The following is a 24,622-nucleotide window of genomic DNA, read 5'->3' as shown; positions in this document are numbered from 1 at the left end:
CCCATAAGTTAGGGTGGGATAATAAATAAAATGAGATAAACAGTATCAGCATATGGAGCAAATTATAGAACGTTTTATGGAAGAGGAGAAATAAACATGGACTGCTAATTTTGTCAGTCCCATGCTTCATGTAACATGTAAATCCTTCCTTAAAAATCTTGCTTCAGGAAAAAGAAAAGAAAAGCACAATGTCAAATTGGACAGAAACAACTTTATCCAGTCCTCTCACCCGGTTCGGCTTCCCACAATAAGAGCTACTCAAACACAAAAGAGAATAGGACACCATTAACAGCTTACCTGCCGAGCAAGACGTTCTGCTTCCTGCTTTTGTCGCTTTCTAAATAAGAAAATATCAGAAAGGAATCAAAACCAAGACATCATTACACGGGGATCCAGTTTTTCAAGATGTGACTTCTGAAACCAATGTGCTTGCTTGACAGTAACTTGCACAAAATTACAAAGGTTGCTGTAAGCTAATTTGCAGCAAAGCTAAGTTGCTTACCAGATATTGTCAAGTAACAACGTATTCCATACCTTTCCTCCTCTTCCTTTCTCTTTTTTTCTTCCTCTTGCTGTCGTTTCTCTTCTAGCAACCCTTTGTAAACACGACGGGCAATCTGGCCTCGTAGCTGCTTCTGGAAAGTGATGGCTGCTTTCTTTAGCAGTAAGTACTTCCTTCTTAAGTAGAAAGCTCTGTAGTTCTTCTGTATGATAACTACGCAGTAAAGGACTTTTCTGTAGTGCTTCCTGAAATGAAACAGAGACACACATCTATATGAAGAGAAGGTGTGATGAACCAGCAACGGGAACCAAGGGGATAAATTAAAACTTCTAGGCAGCAAAGACAGTAATATTAATTCCACTCTCATGAGCATTCTTTACTTGTGCTTCATGGTACTATTTCACTAGAATGACTAGACTCCAACTCTAGAGTAGGAAGAGATGCATCCTAGTTAAGAAAGCATTTTTATGTCACTAATAGCATCTATTTGTAATCCATCAAGCTTGTTTGAGATGTATACACCCTGAAATTAAAGAAAGTTGTATATCGGAGGGTAGCTTTTGTCCATAAGAAAAGTATTTTTGCTCTTTTAACAGATACGCCATTCAATACATATGGACAGGTCTAATATACACATGAAAAGAAATGACCTCATTGCCCAAACATCTATTGAACGCCCCTCTATTGACTCGGTTTGGGGGGGGGGAGTAAACAGATGGGATCTAGGACTCAGACTCTAGTACATAATGCCTGACGGTAAGTAAGCAAATAAAACGTTATAACTCAGTCACCTAGTTCTATTCTTCTTTTGTGCCTTGGAGGAAAAAAATCAAACTAAATGGCTTGGTCTGTTGGGTTCCCCCCCCTGTCCTTCTGCCACTGCAAATACACCAAGGCTACAAATCTCTTTTCTTTAAATAGTGCAAATAAAAACGTTTGGAACACACCCAAATAAGTGATTTGCACAAGCAAAAGCAAATCTTCAAATAGTGCAACTTGGGGCCATCAACACTTTGGGTCTACACTACACAGAAAATGCTTGAATGTAGTGTCCCATGATGGTTTCTCTCTAACAGCTGTGTAACATACGGACACTAACTGCTCTTCTGTGTGATGTGGATCATTTCTTATGTCTGTATAACATAAGAGACGTACTTGCAGAAGTACTGTACGTCACAATTCCTACATACAGTTGCGTGGGGTACACTAACATCCAGAGACCAGTTAGCATGAAAATTCTATATAATTTTTTTTTAACAGAAATATTTTATTATTAAAATAATTCAACATTAATACATACATATTACGAATATATAAACATACATTTCATACAATCCTTTAAAATATTCATACATACCCACACTCAATCCCACAGATACTTCCTTTTCCCACCACCACCCCTCACCCCACCCTTGTGTTAGACTTCCAATCTACTCAATTGCAATTTCTTTTCACTTCTATTACGTTCTTTCACACACTTTTAAACCAATTTTCTACTTTTTCTGTTACACATTGTTATCCATCTTATTTAGTATTTCAGTATTTATAACGGAACTTGTTTATTCTAATGAGTTCTGATTTTTCAATATGATTTTGCAAGTATCCTTTAAACACCTTCCAGTCCTTGCCTATCTTCTCTTTTGAGATCCTTCCAATTTCTCCCATTGTTTTGGATATATTGTAATACTCCAATAATTTGGCAAGCCACTCTGTTTTTGTCTGTATAATACCACTTTTCCAATTTTTTGCAATCAATAGCCTTGCTTTAGCCAAAAATTCTATAGTTTCAAGTTGTCTCAGACTCCACATGATAAAGATAACGTGTAAGCTACCCCTCAGAAAAACAGAAAACATTTCCAAGTTTTAAGAAAGGAACATATACCACATACTTTCATTACATCTCTGCATATAATGAACACAGTACCCTGGAAATTCCTGAGTGTGACAGTGAAGGCCCTTGTTGCTAAATGGCACCATTATCCAACACAACATTAGTTTTTGCTGCAAGGAGACAGACAGACAGGAAAAAAGCTGGAAGTCTAAAAATGTCATCCTAAAGAAGGGGAATCCTGAGCAGTTTTACCAATTAAAATCCATGCCTAATATACAAAGCAGGAAGGGGCTGTAGCTTCCAACACAGTTGTGTGCATGAGGCTCTAACTCAATCATCTGTTAATCTTATGCAGTGCTATTTTTCCAGAAAAAGAGGTGCCGGAACTGAGTTCCAGCAAGTTCTGGCTGGAAAAAAAGCCCTGATCTTCTGTCCTGGGTACCAAGGTTGGGAAAGTCTGAGATCTCAAGCGGAGACCTGTTAGTCGTTGTACACATAGTTAGAAGGTCTACTGGTCTGGTGCAGTAGAAGGCAGTTCCTTGTTACATACCGTGCCACATAGCCCAAGACATGCGCTCGGATGATCATGGCTGCTTTGCCAACCTCTATCTCCCGTTGCTTTTCCAGCTTGTGTTCCAAAGATTCACGAAGAAACACCTTTAAGAAAAGCGCAACAACATACACATTGAGGGTGTCTTCATAATATGATGCAAGAACTTATTCTGTGTCATTTTGAGGGTCTGGGAGGAAAGTGGGCAAAAGCTGTTCTCAGGCAATCAATATCAGCCTTCAAGATGGATCCATTTTTCTATTTCTTAGAGAAGGGGAGGCTTGCAGTATTAGGGATGTCCTACTCCCCTAAGCACACGAGTCAAAGGTGACTATGGGGTTGCGGCACTCAACTCGCTTTCGGGCCGAGGAAGCCAGCATTTCTCCACAGAAAGCATTCTGGGTCACGTGGCCAGCATGACTAAACCACTTCTGGTGCAACGGGACACTGCGGCGGAAACCAGAGCGCCATTTACCTTCCCGCCGCAGTGGTACCTATTTATCTACTTGCACTGGCGTGCTTTCGAACTGCTAGGTTGGCAGGAGCTGGGACAGAGCACCAGGAGCTCACCCCATTGTGGGGATTCGCACCGCCGAACTTCCGATTGGCAAGGCCAAGAGGCTCAGTGGTTTAGACCACAGGTGGGTTTGTGGGTGGGGAGTTGTGCTGTTTGCTAATATAGGTACAAATATACCAAGCTTTGCTGGCTTAGGAACTGAGGCAAAGTCACCTGGCAAGATCTAGCTCCAGTTGTATGTTAATCCACAACAACAACACAGCTATCTAGTTTTGCATCAGGAATTCTTGTCTCTTATACCTTGGATTTCCCAAGCTGCCATTCAGTGCTTGTGCTATCATACAAATGAAGGAAGGCAGCACACTTTCCTTTTAAATCTTCAGGGAGAGTCAAATTTCTCATCAGCACTTTGTATCTGGGGAAACAAAAAAACCAAGGTGATTTTCCCTTTAAAAAGAAAAAGCTTGACTTGGACTACACACCTCATCTAAAATGCTTAACACCCAAACAAACAAAAGGTAAAGGTAAAGGGACCCCTGACCATTAGGTCCAGTCGTGGCAGACTCTGGGGTTGCAGCGCTCATCTTGCTTTATTGGCTGCGGGAGCCGGTGTACAGCTCAGGTCCATGTGGCCAGCATGACTAAGCCGCTTCTGGCGAACCAGAGCAGCGCACGGAAACGCCGTTTACCTTCCCGCCGGAGCGGTACCTATTTATCTACTTGCACTTTGACGTGCTTTTGAACTGCTAGGTTGGCAGGAGCAGGGACTGAGCAGCGGGAGCTCACCCCGTCGCGGGAATTCGAACCGCCGACCTTCTGATCGGCAAGTCCTAGGCTCTGTGGTTTAACCCACAGTGCCACCCGTGTCCCTAAACAAAAGGTAGGCTTACCTTTTATGAAAATCCGGAAACGGCCTCCGCACTGGAAAACCAGCCCTTCGTATCCGCACAGTCTCAAGCATTCCAGAGTATCGCAGCTGGTTCAACACCACGTTCTGATCAAACTGGTCGGGCATCTGAAAAAACAAAACAAAAAACCAGTCAGTGACATTTGATAAATAACAGATAAAGGTGACTTTATAAGCAATGTTCAAAATTAGCCAGGTGCCAGGCATGTATTGCGACTAGCATGGGTCTACGTGGAGATCTCTGCATGCCAAGTTGGCGACTAGGGAAAGCAAATTGTCACTTGGAGAAGGAGGATCTGAGATACAGTGGTACCTCGGGTTACGGACTTAATTCGTTCCGGAGGTCCGTTCTTAACCTGAAACCGTCCTGAACTTGAGGCGCGCGTTTGGTAATGGGGCCTCCTGCTGATGGTGTGTGATTTCTGTTCTCATCCTGCGGCAAAATTTGTAACCCGAGGTACTACTTCTGGGTTAGCAGAGTTTGTAACCGAAAGCATTTGTAACCTGAGGCATTTTTAACCTGAGGTACCACTGTATTTTCCTTGAAGCTTGGGGGTTTTTTCATTTTAGATTGTTTTATTTGATGTCTCAATGTGTTGTAAACTGCTTTGAGATTTGTTCTTTAAAATATGAAATGGAATAGCAGCAGCAGCAGCAAAAACAACACCACAATTGCAATACCAAACCAAAAAACCCTGGCGCCTAATGTCATTGTGGCATCCATAACGTAGGTGCCATTTGGTGATTAGTTTATATACCTGGATTTCTAACACTGGTTACAAGTATGAGACTTAGGATGAGCCCTGTGGAGAAAAATGCCTAAATTCAAAAGATGCATACCCCTTGTCAAATGTGGATTCACACATGTAAATGCTTTTTAAAATCTCAACCACAGGGAAAATAAGGCAGTACCAGCCTCTGAGACCTTTAAAGGGAGAACACAGACCAGCCTTTTACACTTCACACACTTCAGGCACCATGAGAGAATGGTAAAATTTGTGCTCTGGTATCTGTACACAAATACACAAATGTAAAATGGCATCAGTTTTAAGGACTATTAAGTTCCCTTCCTCTTCAGAATGGGGCTCTGAGCTTGATTTTTTATTTTTTAATGCCTTTACGTTTGTGCCTGAGATACAGAAATTGAGTAGGTGGGTTTTGGGGAGGCAAGGAGACAGGTGGTTAAAAAAGATGTGTGTTAGGCTGTTGTTAAAGGCGCAGCAACAGGGCCAATTAAGAGAAGGTAGCAACCCGGCCTCCAAAGGCAGTAAACCAAAGGAACAATTACAGAGGTAATCCCCCAGCCCCCCATTTAGAGCCTTAGTCGCTACTTAATCCGATCAGCAATCCCATCTCACTCCCCTTCATTGCTATTTAGCAATTCCAAACTGTTGACAGTAATGGCAGAGTATAAAAGAGCTTTGGCAATGATACAATATAATAGCATCTCTAAAGGAACTGCTGCGAGCCTTTGGGGAAAATTAAATGCCTTGATTTGTATTCCCAAGAGGTAATCAAATCCCACTTGCGAGTCAAATGCCACTGACACAAAATATGGGCTTAATTCCTTCAGGAACGGCTGAGAATTAGCTTATTTATACAAAAAAATGCTCCTTTAAAAAGGGGGACGGGGTATTCAGGGCGCAATGAAGTGTGTTCTACAGACAGCCCCTTGGACAGAAAATTGATTTAAGAATGCAAAGTCAGGAGACAAATTATGTTAAATATTCCAACTAAAAATGGGGGGGGGGGCATTTTTAAAAAAGGACACTAAAGTAACATGTAATTTTTTTTAGTCGTGGGGTTTTTTTTGCTGCCTTTCTTTTCGGTAAAGACATTTACTGTCTACTATCAATTTCAGATAACTATAGTTTAAAAAGGAATAGTAAATGATTTCTTATATTTACGATTAAATCTGGCAAGGCTATTGAAAAGTATTTTGTGGGGTATATATGAGTTCACATGGCAGGGAGTGAGCACACTTCAAGTTTCCACTATAAAATTCATGTGGAACTCCAATGTTGAGCTTCATGTGATTAATTGATACCTTGGAAGCCGTCCTCGTAGTTAAATGAAGTTACTCATGCGTTCTGCCTTACGAAAACATTCACGTTCAATAATAAGTTACATTTTCAACATGCAATCAAACATGTCTATGATCAGGATGAGGCCACTTGCTCAAAATACTTTAAGGAAGTATGTTTCAATACACTGGGTGCGATCGTCACTTCTCCCTAATAATTATGCTTCCCTGTAACAAACCTGATTCATGTAAAACCTTTTCAAAGAATATATTTCATATAAAGCACAGATAAAGTTGCATTTTTTCCTAATTGCAGGTTCCAATTCCCTATGAAATAAATCTCAGGACCGTACAACGCATGAGCGGAGCAGATCTGAACCCAACAATATCAAAGTCATGTCAGCCCACCAGGGAGACAAATTCTGCTAATTTTCTATTCATCGAAACACTTATATTTGGAGATGAAACGGAACAGCCAGTTTACATCACTCGAGTCTTAACTTTCAAACACCTCTCTCTGCAACAGCAACGAATTTTGTAGCTGAGAGAAAAATCTCCTTTGCTTCCCACAAGTCCCTTTCCCGTGGAAATACTTTGCCGTGTCCGTTCTTGCAAGCTGAGAACCGAAGAACTCGACTCATAACAAGTGGTGTCATAAAGCTCAGTTATCAACTCACCATTTTAGCGGCATCGCGAGCGCAACTCGCTCTTCTTTAGCAAGGAGGCCAAAATTCATACGGAAAGGAACCTCCGTGCTGACCTTTTCCGTGCACACTGAACAATGATGAAGACTATTCCTGGTGCTTTAAAAAGTGCTCAGTCGCCATGGCAACCCCTCCCTTTCTGAGGATAATTAGCCCTGGTGTGGCTTTGGCTTCTGATGGGGTGGGGGCTGCACAGAAAAGGATGCAAATGAGAGAGACACAAGAGCAACAGCTTCTTGGGCTCTGTGCTGCAGAGATGGGTAAGAGAAAAGGAGCTGCTTAGTAACACGGGGCAATGGCTAAAACAGGGAAAAATGGGAAAACTGCTAGGAAGTGGAAGGGGCAAGCAGAATATAAAACAGAAGAATGGTATAAAGAGGTGTGGGATATAGCTATTAATGATAAATTAACATGTGCCATTAAGGCAAGGCAGGGAATTTGCTGGAGAAATGATTTTGAGGAGATAGCAGGGTGTTTGTAGAATTTGTACTGTTAAAACGGGAAGGGGTCAAACCATCGCAAGAGGTGTTGCAATTTTGGGAGGTTGGATGGTTACAATGGTGGGACGCGGGTGGCGCTGTGGGTTAAACCACAGAGCCTACGACTTGCTGATCAGAAGGTCGGTGGTTCGAATCCCCGCGACGGGGTGAGCTCCTGTTGCTCGGTCCCTGCTCCTGCCAACCTAGCAGTTCAAAAGCACGTCAAAGTGCAAGTAGATAAATAGGTACCGCTCTGGCGGGAAGGTAAACAGCGTTTCCGTGTGCTGCTCTGGTTCGCCAGAAGCGGCTTAGTCATGCTGGCCACATGACCCGGAAGCTGTACGCCGGCTCCCTCGGCCAATAAAGCGAGATGAGCGTCGCAACCCCAGAGTCAGTCACGACTGGACCTAATGGTCAGGGGTCCCTTTACCTTTACCCTATGGTTATGATGGAATGGTCTTGGGGGTGGGGTGCACATTTCTATTCTTATTTATTTATGTTAATTTCATAAATATTATTAATAAAGGGAAACTGAAAGAGGGTGATTATCATAATTAAACTACAAGAGCTAACTAACCACGTTCTTCAGACATCTCTTGGAACCTGACCACTACCACTGGGAACAAGACTGAAAGACAGAAATATCTGAAACTTACCTTGTGTTTTTTTTCTATTGGTGTGTCTCTGAGTTGTGGCTCTCAGGGACAGGACTCCCTCCCCCTTAAAACCCACTTCTTCTGCCCGGGGTTTAATTTACAAGCCAACTGTAGGTAGCAAGCAGTTGCAACCCAAAGGAAACTGAGGGTCGGATTATTCATTACTAATGTGGGTTCTTCTCCAAGTCAGACTGGCTTGCAAGTTGCTGTGTGTGTGCGTGTGTGTGTGTGTGTAGGGGGGGTTGCCTTCCATCACTACGTAATGCCTCAGCCTCCTTGCTTGAGTAATCTGCAGCTCTTTGCTTACACGGCATTTTCTTCACCATGCCCCAGCTATGAACACATGTGATCTGGGTAGTTTGACGCAGAGGTGGGCAGTCATCAGGCTCTACTTTGTAGTCATGTTTTGTGCTAGAACCCTGAGGTCTACCAACCAGAGCCAATGCAAAATTGTGACTCAGGTCTGCGGATATGCACAAAGAATTAAGGAAAAGGGTGCCTCTGAGCACATGGCTTTGTTTGGGGATTTGTGAGTGGTACATAGCCAAACTCACAAATTCAATATAAAAATCCACTCCTTTTTTCCCCCTCCCTGAGCATTCCCCATTATCAACGTAATTTTTTGAGGGTTTTTGTGTTATGTTTGTATTGTGTTTTTGAGGGTGTTATTTGAGGGTGTTTGTGTGTTAGTTTTTGCTAATGTTAGAATATTAATGTCAGAAACCCTTATTGATTACCCAAATAGCCATCAGCAGATTCTGATCTAAGTTCTGCCTAACCCTGGGGTGAATTGTTCCGAGGTAGATGGTCCTGGCTTGTGGCTAGACAATAACCAACAGAGTATTTTGGTACTTTCAAAGTCTTTATGTCAGGTGTTCTGTAGTGACTAATCAGGAAATCCCTGGTTCAAATCTATCCGAGACACTCTCAGCCTCAGTCCTCCTATGATTATCACGGGGGGACGGACCCCCAAGGCCATTGGCACCTCCAAAGATTTTTCCATCACTAATTTATATCCTGCCTTTTCATGTGGTCAAATAAAGTAAAACAACAACAAAACACTGTTTCCATTAAAATGGTCAAAATAACAAAGGGCCATAAAACAGTAGCTTTCAAATAAACTCCCAAGCACTATCTTGCCGAGTTATGTTTTGCAGCTTCTTCTAAACAACAGATATGGGTTTTGCTGAAAATTCTTTGCTGGAAGGCTATTCCACGGCTCTATTCCTTGCTTAGATCATCCTGTTATACTGTGGTGATCTGGGTTACCTCATCCTGCCTTGCCTGCTGCTGAGGCCCTGGCCTTCCCACTGCATCCTGGACCCCCTCGCTGAATGGTTGCCCGGCCAGCATTGAGGGGATTTGCCCCCCAAGGGCCGCGATGGTTGGCTGGATGAAGGAGCTTCCTGCAGCCAATCAGAAGCCGCGTCGGACATTGGGCTTCCAAAAAACGTTCGCAAACCAGAGCACTCACTTCCGGGTTTGCGACATTCAGGAGCCAATTTGTTTGACGACTAAGGCGTTTGACTACCAAGGTACTACTGTATTCAAATTGGAAAGGTTTATTCATAGGCTAAAACTCCTAAAAATTTGACTTAAACTGTGTTTGTGTGAGATATGCTAGTGATGACAAATTCAGTCAAAGACGTGGTGTGACCATCTATCCATTCAAAACAGAAGCTGTTCAAATTAATGGGAGCGGGGAGGAGATTTAGGGGTGCCTTGTTCTTTAGCTTCAGGGCTAGGAAGGGGAGATTTAAGATTTCACGTTAGCTTTGGGACTGGCACGCCTTACTAAAACTGGCAGCATGTCTCCAGACCCCAGCTGGGATTGTTGCCAGTCCCTCCCCCCCACCTGTGAAAAATCTGTTGCCATTTCATCTAAGGTCACCCTAATTAAAGCCTACAGCCCCTGCTGGAAGAGCCTCAATCTGTCCTCTCCGGCTTTTGCCACATTGTCATCGGTCAGTGGTCTTCCGCGGAAGAAAAATCAATCAGGCTTTCGGATAGTCGCAGATTTGTCCATTTGGGAAACACACACACACACACAAACAAACACACAGCCATGCTGTGAAACATTAATTAAGAGGCAGATGTCCTCTCCCACCTAACTCCGGATGACCAGGGCATCTTTGTTTATTGCAACGGGCAGGAGGTCTCTGCCACGTGTCGGAACAATAACTGTGCCATCCCTAACACAAGGTCCCTGGCTTAAACTAACAGATGTACTCTCCCCTTGCACGGCATGCAAACGAAGGTCGTTAAGACTTTATGGCACTTCCATTTCATGGCGAGGGAGGATTATTTACACCATCTGAACAGGTTTTGCCAGCAGTCTCCGTTTTCCTGTCCAAATCTTGCCTTATCCTGGACCTCTCCGATTCAGATTCCCGCCTACTTCAAATGTCAACGTGCAACGCGTTTTGTATCTAGGTAGTCTAGACACTGCAAGCTGTAAACCAAGTATTAACCTTCTGTCTTTTATTACCCATTTGCCATTTAAGTCAGTTAGATATCTTTATGTATATGGAAAGCCCTCCCGTCAGATGTGAGACAGATAAGCAACTATTTGACTTCTAGAAGGCATCTGAAGGCAGACCCGTTAAGGGAAGTTTGGAATAGTTTTATTGTTCTTTTAATACCTTTTTGGGGAGCTGTCCAGAGTGGCTGGGACAACCCAGTCAGATGGGCAGTATATAAATAATAAATTAATAAAAATTATTATTATTATAACCAAAAATGTTAAAATGGGCACCTTTAAAGATGCTGGAAGAAGCAGGAGACAATTCATTATTTAATATTCAAAAGCTCTGAAGACGCTCGAACTCAGGACGAAAGGGAGAAATGTGCTAAGAGGAAGGCTCATTTGGTAAACCCTCACTGTGATCAACTCCTGCCCAGAAACCTATGTCCCCACTGTAGAAGGACATGTGGATCCAGAATTGGCCTCCACAGTCACTTATGGATTCGTTGTTAAAACCGTGTTCATGGAAGACAATCTTACTCAGCTACAAGTGATCGCCAAAGAAGTAGTAACTGGCATTTTAATGACAATCTGGTGGATCACCGTAGATGGCTGAGGCACTGTGCTTGGTTGTGACCCGCCTGTTCCTATAAGAACTCAAGGTTCACCTGCGATGGCTTTTCTTATCCACTAGGAACACAATTTCAGTTGTCCACTGGTTCTGCTCAATCCACTGAACCACATTGGAAAGCACACTAGAAACTAACTTAAAACCATCCTATTTCATGAAGGAAATGCTTCAGTCTGTTCCTGCAGAGAACGTCCCTGAATTCATGGAGCAAAATGGGTACCAGATACACTAATAAAGCTACTCAGTCAGGGGATCGGATGCTTGGCGCTTTTATTCAACAGGTAAACACGTGCCTGACAATCCCAATAGATTTTGGAAGGAGAAGGCGAACAATTTGGCACAATTCTGGATATTTCCCTGTAGCTTAGCCAAAATGGGAAATTCGCCAGCCTTAGCACAAAGCTAATATTTGATATGTTTAAATCAGGAACCTCCAAAATATCCCACTGAACAGCTTTGTGTTGCTAGGAAACCAAAGGTCAGGCAGCATTCAAAGGCCAAATTTATTCCCATCCCCTTGGTAAGCTCATAGAGCTCCTTTCATTTCAAACTCTATGATTTAGGACTGAAAAACCTAGTGACCGTGGCATTCACACATCCTAAATGTGATTCAGGGCTCCTTAGTTCTACCCTGATCTCTCAATACCATGTCTCCTTCCCTCCCTTACGCACGCAAGGGTGGGGATCAAATGATATCGCCACCTGCTAGTTTTCATCACACAACTTGGCACCCTCACAACAGCTGGGGGCTTCCTTCATTCAGAGAATTGTGTGGCGTTGTTCAAAAAGTGGGGAACGCACCTAGAAAGAGCAACTGGCAGCAATCTTCTGTCTTGGTATAGCTTATATTAACTAGTAAAGGTAAGGGTAAAGGACCCCTGGATGGTTCAGTCCAGTCAAATTTGACTTTGGGGTGCAGCGCTCATCTCGTTTTTCAGGCCAAGAGAGCCGGCGTTCGTCCACAGACAGCTTTCCGGGTCATGTGGCCAGCATGACGAAACTGCTTCTGGCGCAAAGGGACACCGTGAGGGAAACCAGAGCACATGGAAATGCCGTTTACCTTCCCGCCTCAGTGGTACCTATTTATCTACTTGCACTGGCATGCTTTCGAATTGCTAGGTTGGCAGGAGCTGGGACAGAGCAACGGGAGCTCACTCCGTTGCAGGGATTCGAACCGCTGACCATCTGATTGGCAAGTCCAAGAGGCTCAGTGGTTTAGACCAGAGCGCCACCCACACCCATGACATCTACCTACTGTGGATCTATCTATCTATCTATCTATCTATCTATCTATATCTATCTATCTATCTATCTATCTATCTATCTATCTATCTATCTATCATCTATCTATCTATCTATCATCTATCTATCTATCTATCATCTATCTATCTATCACCCTGTCGCGGGGATTCTAACCGCCAACCTTCTGATCGGCACCCGCCACCCTTACTTTAATCTGTACACCGTGGTTTGCAGAGAACGAACACCTAGGTCTGCACCTAAGCCACGTGTTCCTCAGATGCCAAGCTTAATGCAATAGAAGAAATGGAGGCTTACCTTGCATGTTCCTTAGGAACTGCCTCAGAGGTACTAAGCTGAAGCATGCAAGAAATAATACAACCTCCTCCCTACAGCAAGCGATTAAGTGTCGGGTGGAGTTTTCCTCAGCTGCATTTCATGTCTCTTTGTTGCCAGCCAGCACAACACAGCCAAGGCAGAATTTTGTGTAACTTAGCCCCCAGTTTAGAAAAAAGGATTAACAGTGCCTAATCTTATTGGCCTTCAGTGGAACATATGCACCTGTTTACAGGGATCTTTTGAGCCACAGGTATGGGCTGTCAGCAAACAGCTCTGAGAATACTTTTTCGGCAGGTGCTAGTATCTGCTGTCCGTATTGGCATGACATTTAATACACGCTCCCATCAAACTTTTAGCATCTACTGATATCCATGGGAGGGGTTTAAGCTAAAGGCTGGGAAGAACTTAATTTTTGCACCTCACAAAAACCATCCATGAACTGGCACTCAGCTGTCCTTCGAAATTTACACTTCCCAATTTTGTGGCAACAGCTCTCCAACAAAATAATGTGTACAAAAGTGTATTATGTCAGGGAGAAAGTGCACAGTAAAATGCACTCATTCTTGAAAACATACAAACATGCATTATGTGAGGGGAAACTGTTTGCAAAAAGGTGTCATTTAGGTAAGTGACTATCGAAAGTGAAAATGCGGAATACTGAAATTAAGTTCGGAAAAACCAGAAAACGAGAGGAACAAACCCACAGCTTTGTACACCCCTAATTTAAGCACATATTTAAATTACTGAAACTAATGAGATGTAAAAGGGTTTAATGTTGGCTAAGTTGTGTTGCCCACAGTGCTTTGTACTTAAGAGTGAGGATCCCATTGAATTCAGCTGAACTTATTTCTGAGGAAACATGAAGAGGACTGCCCTTATTTATTTATGTAAAAAACATTTATATACCACTTAATGTTTCAAAAATCTCTAAGCGGTGTATTTGGTTCTATGTAGCCACAGGAAATCCAAAAGTATTTCTTGAGCCACTTTGCTGGAATAATTCTGACAGGAAAACAACTTGGACATTTTCCTGTCAGAATTATTCCAACAGAGCTGTTAGTTTACAGTGTTTGGACTGGAGTCTATCATACTGTACTCAGGGGCAAGAGGAGCTGTATTTTTTAGCTGAAATAAGCACAATTTGAGGTAGCTGGCACACTCTCCATGGGTACCCTTGTTCTTTCAGCTGAATTTGGGGCAGCCATTCATCTGCGAAAGCTGACACCCCACACGACTTGGCACTTATCAGTGGTTCTCTGGAAGTGGAGAAATTCTTTCAGCCATTTGCTTTATCTCTCTATCAGACCATTAAAAAGCTGCAGGCCTGGAGATTTGCCGATGACAATTAAAACATATCAAAAGATAATTACTTTGGTGCATTTTTTTTAAAAAAATAGGCATTCAGAGTGAAAAACTTTGTTCATCTGTTAACGTTATGACTACATTACATTGGTACCTCTAGTTATGAACTTAATTCATTCCGGAGGTATGTTCTTAACCTGAAACTGTTCTTAACTAGAGGCGTGCTTTGGCTTTTGGCACACAATTTCCGTTCTCATCGTGGGGCAAAGTTCTCAACTCGAGGTAACTCTTCCAGGTTAGTGGAGTTTGTAACCTGAAGCGTCTGTAACCTGAGGGGTTTGTAACTCGAGGTACCACTGTACTAAGCTTAATGCTCATCAAAATTATTTGAGGCGTATCCAATAATTATATATATAAAAAAGGTAAAGGACCCCTGACAGTTAAGTCCAGTCACGAACGACTCTAGGGTTGTGGCACTCATCTCGCTTTACTGGCCGAGGGAGCAGACGTTAGTCCGCAGAAGGTTTTTCCGGGTTATGTGGCCAGCATGACTAAGTCACTTCTGGCAAAACCAGAGAGGTGCACAGAAATGCCGTTTACCTTCCCGCTGGAGTGATACCTATTTATCTACTTGAGTTTGACATGCTTTCGAACTGCAAGGTTGGCAGGAGCAGGGACCAAGCAACGGGCGTTCACCCCGTCATGGGGATTCGAACCGCCGAGCTTCTGATTGGCAAGCCCAAGAGGCTCAGTGGTTTAGACCACAGCGCCACCCGCGTCCCCAATGATTACATGACTAAGGATTAATACCCATCAAAATTATTTGAGGCGTATCCGATAATTATATAGCCAGGGCTTTTTCCCCCCCCTTCCAGCTGGAACTCAGTTCTGGCACCTTTCATGTGGGCTCCATTGCCATTGTAAGAGAACAAGGATTCATGGCGAGTTCTGACATCTCTTTTTCTAGAAAAACAGTGCTGTATATAGCTATCAATTTTTCCAAGACTATTAATTCAGTTTTTTTAATTTTTGCATTATACACTCAAGGAATTTCTATGTACAAATCTCCATTAACGTTAGCTGTGAAAATGCCGAGAAACATTTTGAAGAACAAGCAGGGGTAGGCACTTAAAAAAATTGTATTTAGGGTCACCAACCTGGTGCCTGCAAAGGCTTTCCCTGGTGCACCTAGGCAGATGCTCCAAACTCTGAGCTTTCATTTTTTTGAAAGGTATCTAGGCCTCATAGAAAGAAAATTGCGGTGAAAAATATGCAGGTACCTTTAAAGCCATTTCTGTGAGATGAAAGTGTGTGTGGTCACCTTATATATTTTTCCGGGTACCAAAGAATGCTCTGCCATTCTCAGACAGACGCAGCATCTGTGTGTACATGTGCGCTCCCATTTTCTCCCCATTTTGTGTTATCCACCCCACCTCCAATAGCAGCTATTTTGTAACTGGCATCCCGTACCACTCTCTCAACATTTGAAACTGGTCCAGAAAATGTTGGCAACCCTTGACTTAGGACATAGTGGAAAAGGTACATTAGCCTAACATTAGCTCTCATCTCCCACGTGGGTGGCGCTGTGGTCTAAACCACTGAGCCTCTTGGGCTTGCTGATCAGAAGGCTGGCGGTTCAAATCCCCATGACGGGGTGAGCTCCTGTTGCTCTGTCCCAGCTTCTGCCCAACTTGCAGTTTGAAAGCACGCCAGTGCAAGTAGATAAATAGGTTCCGCTGCGGTGGGAAGGTAAACAACGTTTCCGTGCGTTCTGTTTCCATCATGGTGTCTTGTTGCGCCAGAAGCGGTTTAGCCATGCTGACCACATGACCCGGAAAGCTGTCTGTGGACAAACGCCAGCTCCCTCGGCCTGAAAGCAAGATGAGCGCCACAACTCCACAGTCGCCTCTGACTGGACTTAACTGTCCAGGGGCCCTTTACCTTTACCTTGGTATGGTTTTTGACAGGAAGGGAATTGTTGTCAATGACAGACCATTACCTGGTAAGGTTTTGTCTGAGGCTGACTACTCCTGTGTTGGGTGGGAGACTGATTAAGAAGGTTCACCCCTGGACACAAATGGAATCTGGTGGGTTCCCAAATGTTCTCTGGAGGATTTCCCAGTTGACATGGCCGGCACTTGAGAGACACTGGTTTTGCTGTGGGACAGCAGAATGGAACCATCTCTTGGTAGGATTGCTCCTCAGTGCCTTCTTCATCACTGCCGAACCTTAATGTCTCTGTGGTACGCTGGGAGACTCTGGGCAATGGAGTAAGAAGGATGGTTGCAAGGGCACAGTTGGTGAAAATCTCAGAATAAATTCGACCGAACACAGGCTTGAGCAAATTTTGGTGGCTACCATGTGGTGGCGGCTGCAGCAGCAAAATGCTCACTTCACAATCACCATTGAGAAACCACCCAGCAGAACTTTTTTAAGGTGGTGAATGGGGTTGCTGGAAGAGCCCCATTAAAAGTCTGCTGTAAGAAATTTGCTAAGCACTTTGATGGCAAGACCACTCAGTTTCATTCAAAATTGGATGTGACGATTATTACGAGTCTTAGGGAGGTGATCAGAGCACCATCTGGTGCACTCTGATTGGATCAGTCGCAATTACTGTGGCCTCATGAAGTTGACAAGTGGTTTGAACAGTCCCCCACTAGCGTTTTTTGACCCTTGCCCGATAAAAATGAACCAAAATTACTATGAGATTGACGGTGTTTGGTTTACTTCTGAACTCATCGGCAATGTGCTTTTGCACATCTGACTACGGTGAGGCAAGGTCACCTCGTTAACTTCAGATCCAAAGCTTCTGTGCAACTGCAACAAATTTAGGGCAAACAGTTTTGTACCTGATTAGTAGTTGATTTCGTAACTAGAGTGGACAACAAAGGCTGTGGAAATCCTGGACCTGCCTCTTGAGATAATGGCCTGGTTCACACATAACACTAAGTCATGGTTTCCTAAAGTGTGGTTTGTTTGTCTAAACCTAGGCCAGCAGACTAAACATAGTTAGTTTTCTGGCAACAAACCATGATACGAAGCCAAGGTTTGTTGTTGGGCTTGTGAACCATGGTCTGTTTTAATTACTGTATTTTTTGCTCTATAAGACTCACTTTTTCCCTCCTAAAAAGTAAGGGGAAATGTGTGTGCGTCTTATGGAGCGAATGCAGGCTGCACAGCTATCCCAGAAGCCAGAACAGCAAGAGGGATTGCTGCTTTCACTACGCAGCGATCCCTCTTGCTGTTCTGGCTTCTGAGATTCAGAATATTTTTTTTTCGTTTTCCTCCTCCAAAAACTAGATGCGTCTTATGGTCTGGTGCGTCTTATAGAGCAAAAAATACAGTATGTTATGCCTGAAGCAAACACCCTTACTTAACCAGTTTGTTTGTTTTTTAAACTCCCCAAGCAAGCTACAGAGGAACAAGGTATGAAGATGAAAAGTTTTGACACTGGTCCCAGTGTGCAACTTAAGATTCAAAACCCAACCTCGCTCTTGCTTATTTCTACCTTGTTCCCTAGCCTTGCTAGACTCCTTCCTGTTTCTCAGCCTTTCCAGCTGTGAACCAATTCTTCTCTGCCCCACCTAGTGCATTCAAACTTCTTGGAGCAAACCTTGGCTTAGCTTCCTTCCAACCCATCCAACCTTAGCCTGGCTCCCTCACTTGGAAAAGTATTTGTGATGTACGCAATTAAGATCAGAATCTATCACGCTGCTCCTATGAGGATTTCAACGAATCCTTCCTATATTTTTAACTGTAATTTGCCGCTTTAGTTATAAAATGCTTTCTAAATGGTTCAACCTGCAGTCTGAATCCCAATTTACAGATGTAACGCACCACTGCTAGCCTAAAGCTAAGGAAAATACAAAAAGTAACTTAGCATATAGAAATAAGCTACACTGCATTACAGAAGAGTGTGATTTCTTTCTTTCTTTGCAACTGCTACTATTTAACGCCAATAGTGATAATAGTACCATGTTGTGGGTATTATCATTATTATGCTATTTCACCCCAGCTGAAACCTAAAGATTTATACACATACTAATGCAGAAATGCAGCTAGCTTTTAGTCTAATGTCTTCCTGGGTCTCAGTGATAGAACAATTTGAATTTAGAGTCTTGGGAAAGTCCAGACTTCTTGCTGCCATATGGATTGATTGTAATATAAACCTCAAAGTGGTTTTAGGCAAGATACAGATTTTTATATCTTATCAAAAACAGATTTTCTTTGAACTCAGGCAAGCATGCTTAGGAGATGACAGCCTTAAACTCTTCCTTATATATTTTAAGGTTCTAGTGCCAGTGAGGTCCCCGTAAGTTATTGTGGAATATGCCAGGGATGAACCTGAAAATAAACAAATAACCCCCATCTCTTTTTTTTGTAAGGTTAGTCATGCCCAATATTTCCTTGTTGTTTTCTCTCTGTCATCTTCTTCTTCTTCTGGCAGCAAACTGTTCTGTCTTCCGCTAGGCGCACTGCATCCCAGACTCAACAAATGTGCACCATCAGGTTTTGCCAGAGGGATTGCAAAATGCATTCTGACTTGTGGGAGCATGCATAAAAGAAACTTATTCGGACGATAACCCCTTTCAACTTTTGTGCTTTTCGTCCTTTCCCACCAGGGCCAGATTTAGGTTTGATGAGGCCCTAAGCTACTGAAGGTAAAATGGGGCCCTTTCTATGTCCAGCTGTCCTTTGTCAACAACAAATTGTCGCTGTTTTTTGTGTGGAATATATGCGAGATGGTAATTTATGGACCTAATAGGTAACAAAAGCCATTTGCACATAACCAAATATGTATTTTATCGAAGTAATTGTTGAACTGAAATACAATTAAGTATATTAAAAGTGAAGCAATTATTAAGCTCTAACTGTATGTAGGTTTTATTTTATTTGTTTTTTATCTTACATTTTGGAAATGTACATCCAGGTTTTTTCCCCTATACATTTTTTGGGGGGGCCCAGGAGAGTGGGGCCCTAAGCTATAGCTTGTTTAGATTATACGTAAATCTGGCACTGTTTCCCACCCACCTCCCTTCCTGCAACTTTTACACAAATTGTACTGCAAATAAAGCATGCATTAATTCACACACACACTCTCTCTCTCACACACACACTTTTAAAAGAAACTCTAACTGCCTTGGAATTCAGAGGACATTTCCACAGAAATCACAGGCAACGGGTACATTAAAGCAATTGATGACCTTTTAGCGAAGCACAGGGGCGTTTGGTCACGTTTCCTTTTTGTGTCCACCGGAAAGCAGCTTGGTACACTGTGGAAGCATTCTCACAAAAAGCTGCTTGTTTAAATGCCAAAGTTCTGCAGCCTTCAAAAATCTCTCTGTGCTAATAGACTTCCTTTGCAGTAAACACACGACTTTAAATGCTCCTTGTGACAAACTTGGTCATCGCAGTTTCAGCCCCAAAGCCAAACATCTTTAACTCCTACGTCTCTGAGAGATTTCCCTTACCTTCGTGAAGCTCTGTCCTCTCTCAGCTTTTAATCGATAGGACAAAACTGCATCTGTAACAGCAGCAACAGCTGCTGCTGCTGCAGCACACATGAAGCACACAGAGGCACTGGAACTTGCGCACAAAACAGGGCTCTTTCTTCAGCCTGCTGGTATTTAGAGACCTTCATGTGATATCTTTGGCTATGCTTGTTTTAATTCACTCCTGCTGCTACTCAGAGGAAGTCATGCCTAGCTAGCGCTGGCTCAGCCGCCGCCACTGTTGCATACTCCCTAACCCAAGAGAACGCAAGGGCTAATCTTTCTTTATGAGTGCTGAGAATGTAAATAGCTTTTGAAGCCAGCGGATTCCTTTAAGAGACCTGAGGAGATAAAACAAGCAAGATGGCTTGAAACGAACCAAGTCTAGCCTGGGAGTTTAGGAACTCTAAATATTTTTGCTGGAAGGGAATAAGCTACCCTCTGCTTTATTGGTGGCTATTCACCAAGGCCCTGCATACCTTCTTGAGCGGTTACCATGTCAACACGGAGAACATGATCCAAATTGAAGCCGCAGTTCTAGAACTCTGGCTGGGGCAAGTGATTTTTTCCTTGCTGGCTCAAGGATATACGGCAGTCACTAAAAGACCCAATTTGGCTGAAAAATAAAAAAGGCTGCAAGCGTTTAGTTTTCATCTGTCTCTTCCCAGTTCCTAGGGTGGTTTCTCCCCTTTCCTACAGGGCCACAAGGGTTATGACAGAGGCAATAGATCCAGACTTTCTCTTTCCTTGTGTGTGTGTTTTTGTTCTTTTTGGTACAGTGGTACCTTGGTTCTCAAATGTCTCGGTTGATGAGCGTTTCAGAACCCAAATGCTGAAAACCCAGAAGTAAATGCTTCCGTTTTCTAACACGTCTCGGAAGTCGAATGGCTTCCGCTGTGTGTTTTTCAATTTTCTCAACTGAATTTGTAGACAGCTCTTTGTGCCTTGGTTTTTCAATGTTTCAGAACTCAAACAGTCTTCCAGAATGCATTACATTCAACAACTGAGGTACCACTGTACTAACCTTGACAATAAGTAATTCTGCTTCCCTATGCCCAGTAATTTGATGGGAAGTACAGTGGTACCTCAGGTTAAGTACTTAATTCGTTCCGGAGGTCCGTTCTTAACCTGAAACTGTTCTTAACCTGAAGCACCACTTTAGCTAATGGGGCCTCGCGCTGTTGCTGCGCCGCCACCGCACGATTTCTGTTCTCATCCTGAAGCACAGTTCTTAACCTGAGGTACTATTTCTGGGTTAGCAGAGTCTGTAACCTGAAGCATATGTAACCTGAAGCGTATGTAACCCAAGGTACCACTGTAGTGCCAACTGAGGAAAGATGGTTACAACATTTTGGGCATTTTCATTTAGATAACGCTAGAACCTAGAGTCATCCAATCAAGCTGAAGATTTAAGACAAAGGAAGTACTTCTACTCTCAGTTAAATTGTGGAATTTTCCGCCACAGGATTTAGACAAATTCATGGAGAATAAGATTTAGCATGATGGCTCATCTGCAGTATCGCAGGCAATGCGCCCCTTAATTCTTGCTAGGAGTCACAAGTGGAGAAAAAGCTGTTGCCCCAGAGTCCTTCTTATGGGTTTTTCATAGATATTTGCTTGACCATGGTAAGAACAAGATGGGCCTCTGATCTGATAGTCAGATCTCTTCTTATGCTCTTAGGGTTATTGTGGGGATAATATGCAGGGATAAATGTATATCATGGGTTCCAACCGAGAAGGGTGGGTTATAACTGTAGTAATAATGTCCTTTAAAACAGTAGATTCTGGAATTAACAAGGTCCACTGTTTTGTCCTGGCCATGAACATCTAGATCCAAATGTCAAAATCTGAAAAAGGTGAGGGGCAGTCCTTGCTACACTGGCACCATGCACCTCAGTGCCTTCTTAAGTTAAGGTAAAAAGGTAAAGGACCCCTGGACGGCTAAGTCCAGGCAAGGGCTGCTATGGGGTTGTGGCGCTCATCTCGCTTCCAGGCCGAGGGAGCCGGCGTTTGTCCACAGACAGCTTTCTGGGTCATGTGGCCAGCATGACCAAACCGCTTCTGGCACAACGGGACACCGTGACGGAAATCAGAGTGCATGGAAACGCCATCTACCTTCCCGCCGCAGCCATACCTATTTTATCTACTTGCACTGGCGTGCTTTCAAACTGGGAGCTGGGACAAAGCAAATGGAGCTCACTCCACCGCGGGGATTCGAACCACCAACTTTCTGATCAGCAAGCCCAAGAGGCACAGTGGTTTAGACCACAGCGCCACCCACGTCCCCTTCTTAAGTAATAACTTAAGAAAAAGACTAACAAATTTCCTAGCAGCTACACATCAGAGAACCAATTCATTCTAAGAAAAACTGGCATTGTCTTCCATTGACATCAAATAATCAGCTCAGAGATTTATGCACGATATAAGGCTGCTACGGGAAAGCTTTCTTTCTGTCTGTCTTCCTGCCGTCTCTCACCTCAGATTTCCGAGCTGCTTCAATCCATATATACAGAAAAATTAATTCATGGTTCACTTTTACGAATTCCTGCAACCTTGTGATGAGCTTCTGAGATAATGAGCTAGATGCAACACCACTTGCTGCATATTAAAGTAATTCTAGAGAAACGGAAAAGGGCAGCTGGAGAGGTTGCCTGCATCCTGAATTCAAAACTGAGCTGGGAAGAACAGCGGATGTATAAGATATACACCAACAAAGGTATTTACCCTACAAAAAACAACCAGCGCCATGGACATTGGGTTCAATGAAGGTCAAATTATGAGATTAATGGATAACTGTGCTTGGAAATTTGCCACAGAAGACATAGCTTATCAGTCTCCAAAAATGTTGCTCTGTTGTCTCAGGCGCACCCTTCTTCCACCCACTTGAAAAAGTATTGCTTCCAAGAACTATCCAGTTTCTGAAACATTCAAGAGTCACTCAGAGCCTTCCATGATTTAAATGCGATACCAGGTTTTCTCAAAATAACTCCTGGCTCATAGATTCTTTCCAAAAACCTGCTAAGCTATTGCTTCCCAATCATGGGGAATAATTTATTTCTGCTCCTCAGTCTCTTGCAGGTGACATCGAACCAAATCACACAGTTCTTGTGCTTAGCCCAAACACCAGTAACTGCACAACACACACCTTAAAAGAGAAAATGTCAATTTTTTTCTGTCTCAACCATTCAGCACATTTTACATCTTGTGGAGTTTCGGTATTCTTTTGACATTGCCTTACAAAACCAATGTCCCGTAACTGGTGAAGGGACATGCTTATTTGCTCTGGAATGGGAAGGAGGGAGGGCAATTTTTCCTAGAATCACAACTAAAGCATCCATGACACATGGCCACCCAACTTTGCTCTCCACAGTGGGCACTTCCCGCTCCTTGCTTTTTACTGCTCGCTGACTCTGGAGCACATGTGGTGATGTTGCAGCACATCTAAGTGTTCCTCCTCTCTGTTCAGACACGCAACACTAAACTATATTCTGCACTCTCAGGATGAGTTGCAGCAAGCCTCAGGCTCACATGCTGTCCCCTCCTCCTGTGGCACAACTGTGAAGAATTTGCAAACTTTATAACAGCCCACAGCTTGAATTAACCATAGCTTAGGGTTTGAATGGTGCTGGTGCTGGTGGTCAACAAAAGAGGTTTAAAGACTGTCTCAAGGCACATCTAAAAAAATGTAGTCTAAGCACCGACAACTGGGAAACACTGGCCTGCGAACGCTCCAGTTGGAGAACAGCCTTTACCAAAGGTGTCATGGGCTTTGAAGACACTCAAACTGAACGCAAAGGAGAAATGTGCTAAGAGGAAGGAACGCTTGGCAAATCCACACCATGATCAACTCCTGTCCAGAAACCAATATCCCCACTGTGGAAGGACGTGTGGATCCAGAATTGGTCTCCACAGTCACTTACGGACTCATTGCTAAAACTGTGTTTATGGAAGACAATTGTACCCGGCTACGAGGGATCGCCAAAGAAGAAGAAGAAGAAGGTACATCTAAGGCTTGCAATGTTCTCCTTTTGGCCGTGCTGGAGGTGGAGGAGAAAGAGGGGAGCGATAATGTGAGCTGCGACAATTTAGCATTTTGGTTTAACAGACTATTTTTATTTATTTATTTTGTGATAATTTATTAGTTTTGAATTACAACAATCCAATAATAGCTTCATTATAACAATGCCAAATTATAATACAATTAATAATACCAATCATTAAGATGCCAAATTATACAATTTAGGTTGCCCCCCACGTGCTAGAATTAATGGTTTGATTATTTTCTGTGTTCCAAAATCTTATAAATTTCAATTGCGCTCCAGTCCAAATACCAATCCCTTATATTGCAACTACAGTTTTAACGACTTCCATTTGTATTGACATATTGAATGATTTCTACACCTACAGGTGTGTTTAACAGACGAATTACCGTATTTTTCGCTCTATAACACGCACTCGACCATAACACGCACGTAGTTTTTAGGGGAGGAAAATCGGTAGGCATGCCACCCGTAGGCATTCCCTCCATAACACGCACAAACATTTCCCCTTACTTTTTAGGAGGAAAAAAGTGAGTGTTACGGTGCAAAAAATACGGTAATTGCTTTTCTTTTTTGGCAGGGGGGGGCGCTCTGCCCCTTGTCAAACAGCAATGGTGCCCCTACCAAAGAAGAATATGTAACGTACTAAAGATAATCACAAATAGGTTGAATCTTTCTTTTGCTGCTGTCCAATACAGTGGTACCTCGGGTTACATATACTTCAGGTTACATACGCTTCAGGTTACAGACGTCGCTAACCCAGAAATAGTACCTCGGGTTAAGAACTTTGCTTCAGAATGAGAACAGAAATCATGCTCTGGCGGCGCGGCGGCAGCAGAAGGCCCCATCAGCTAAAGTGGTGCTTCAGGTTAAGAACAGTTTCAGGTTAAGTATGGACTTCCGGAACGAATTAAGTACTTAACCCGAGGTACCACTGTACGTTGTT

The 24,622-nt window shown here is 43.1% G+C and overlaps 1 protein-coding gene across 2 annotated transcripts in view; it reads right to left on the bottom strand.

The window, feature by feature from the left end:
- Positions 1-24,622, bottom strand: part of MYO10 (myosin X) — a 200,700-nt gene that overhangs the window by 34,223 nt on the left and 141,855 nt on the right. For both annotated transcript variants that reach the window (XM_053397125.1, XM_053397126.1), the window contains 5 exons: positions 4,291-4,415; positions 3,701-3,815; positions 2,884-2,990; positions 535-747; positions 298-337 (listed from right to left, as the gene is read on the bottom strand). In XM_053397125.1, the coding sequence (XP_053253100.1) occupies positions 298-337; positions 535-747; positions 2,884-2,990; positions 3,701-3,815; positions 4,291-4,415 (600 nt within the window). The remainder of the gene's footprint in view (positions 1-297; positions 338-534; positions 748-2,883; positions 2,991-3,700; positions 3,816-4,290; positions 4,416-24,622) is intronic.

Source organism: Podarcis raffonei, chromosome 7 (assembly GCF_027172205.1).
Source record: "Podarcis raffonei isolate rPodRaf1 chromosome 7, rPodRaf1.pri, whole genome shotgun sequence".
Taxonomy (NCBI): Eukaryota; Metazoa; Chordata; class Lepidosauria; order Squamata; family Lacertidae; genus Podarcis; species Podarcis raffonei.
The sequence above is the reverse complement of the archived record's forward strand: the minus strand, read 5'-3'. Positions and strand labels throughout refer to the sequence as shown.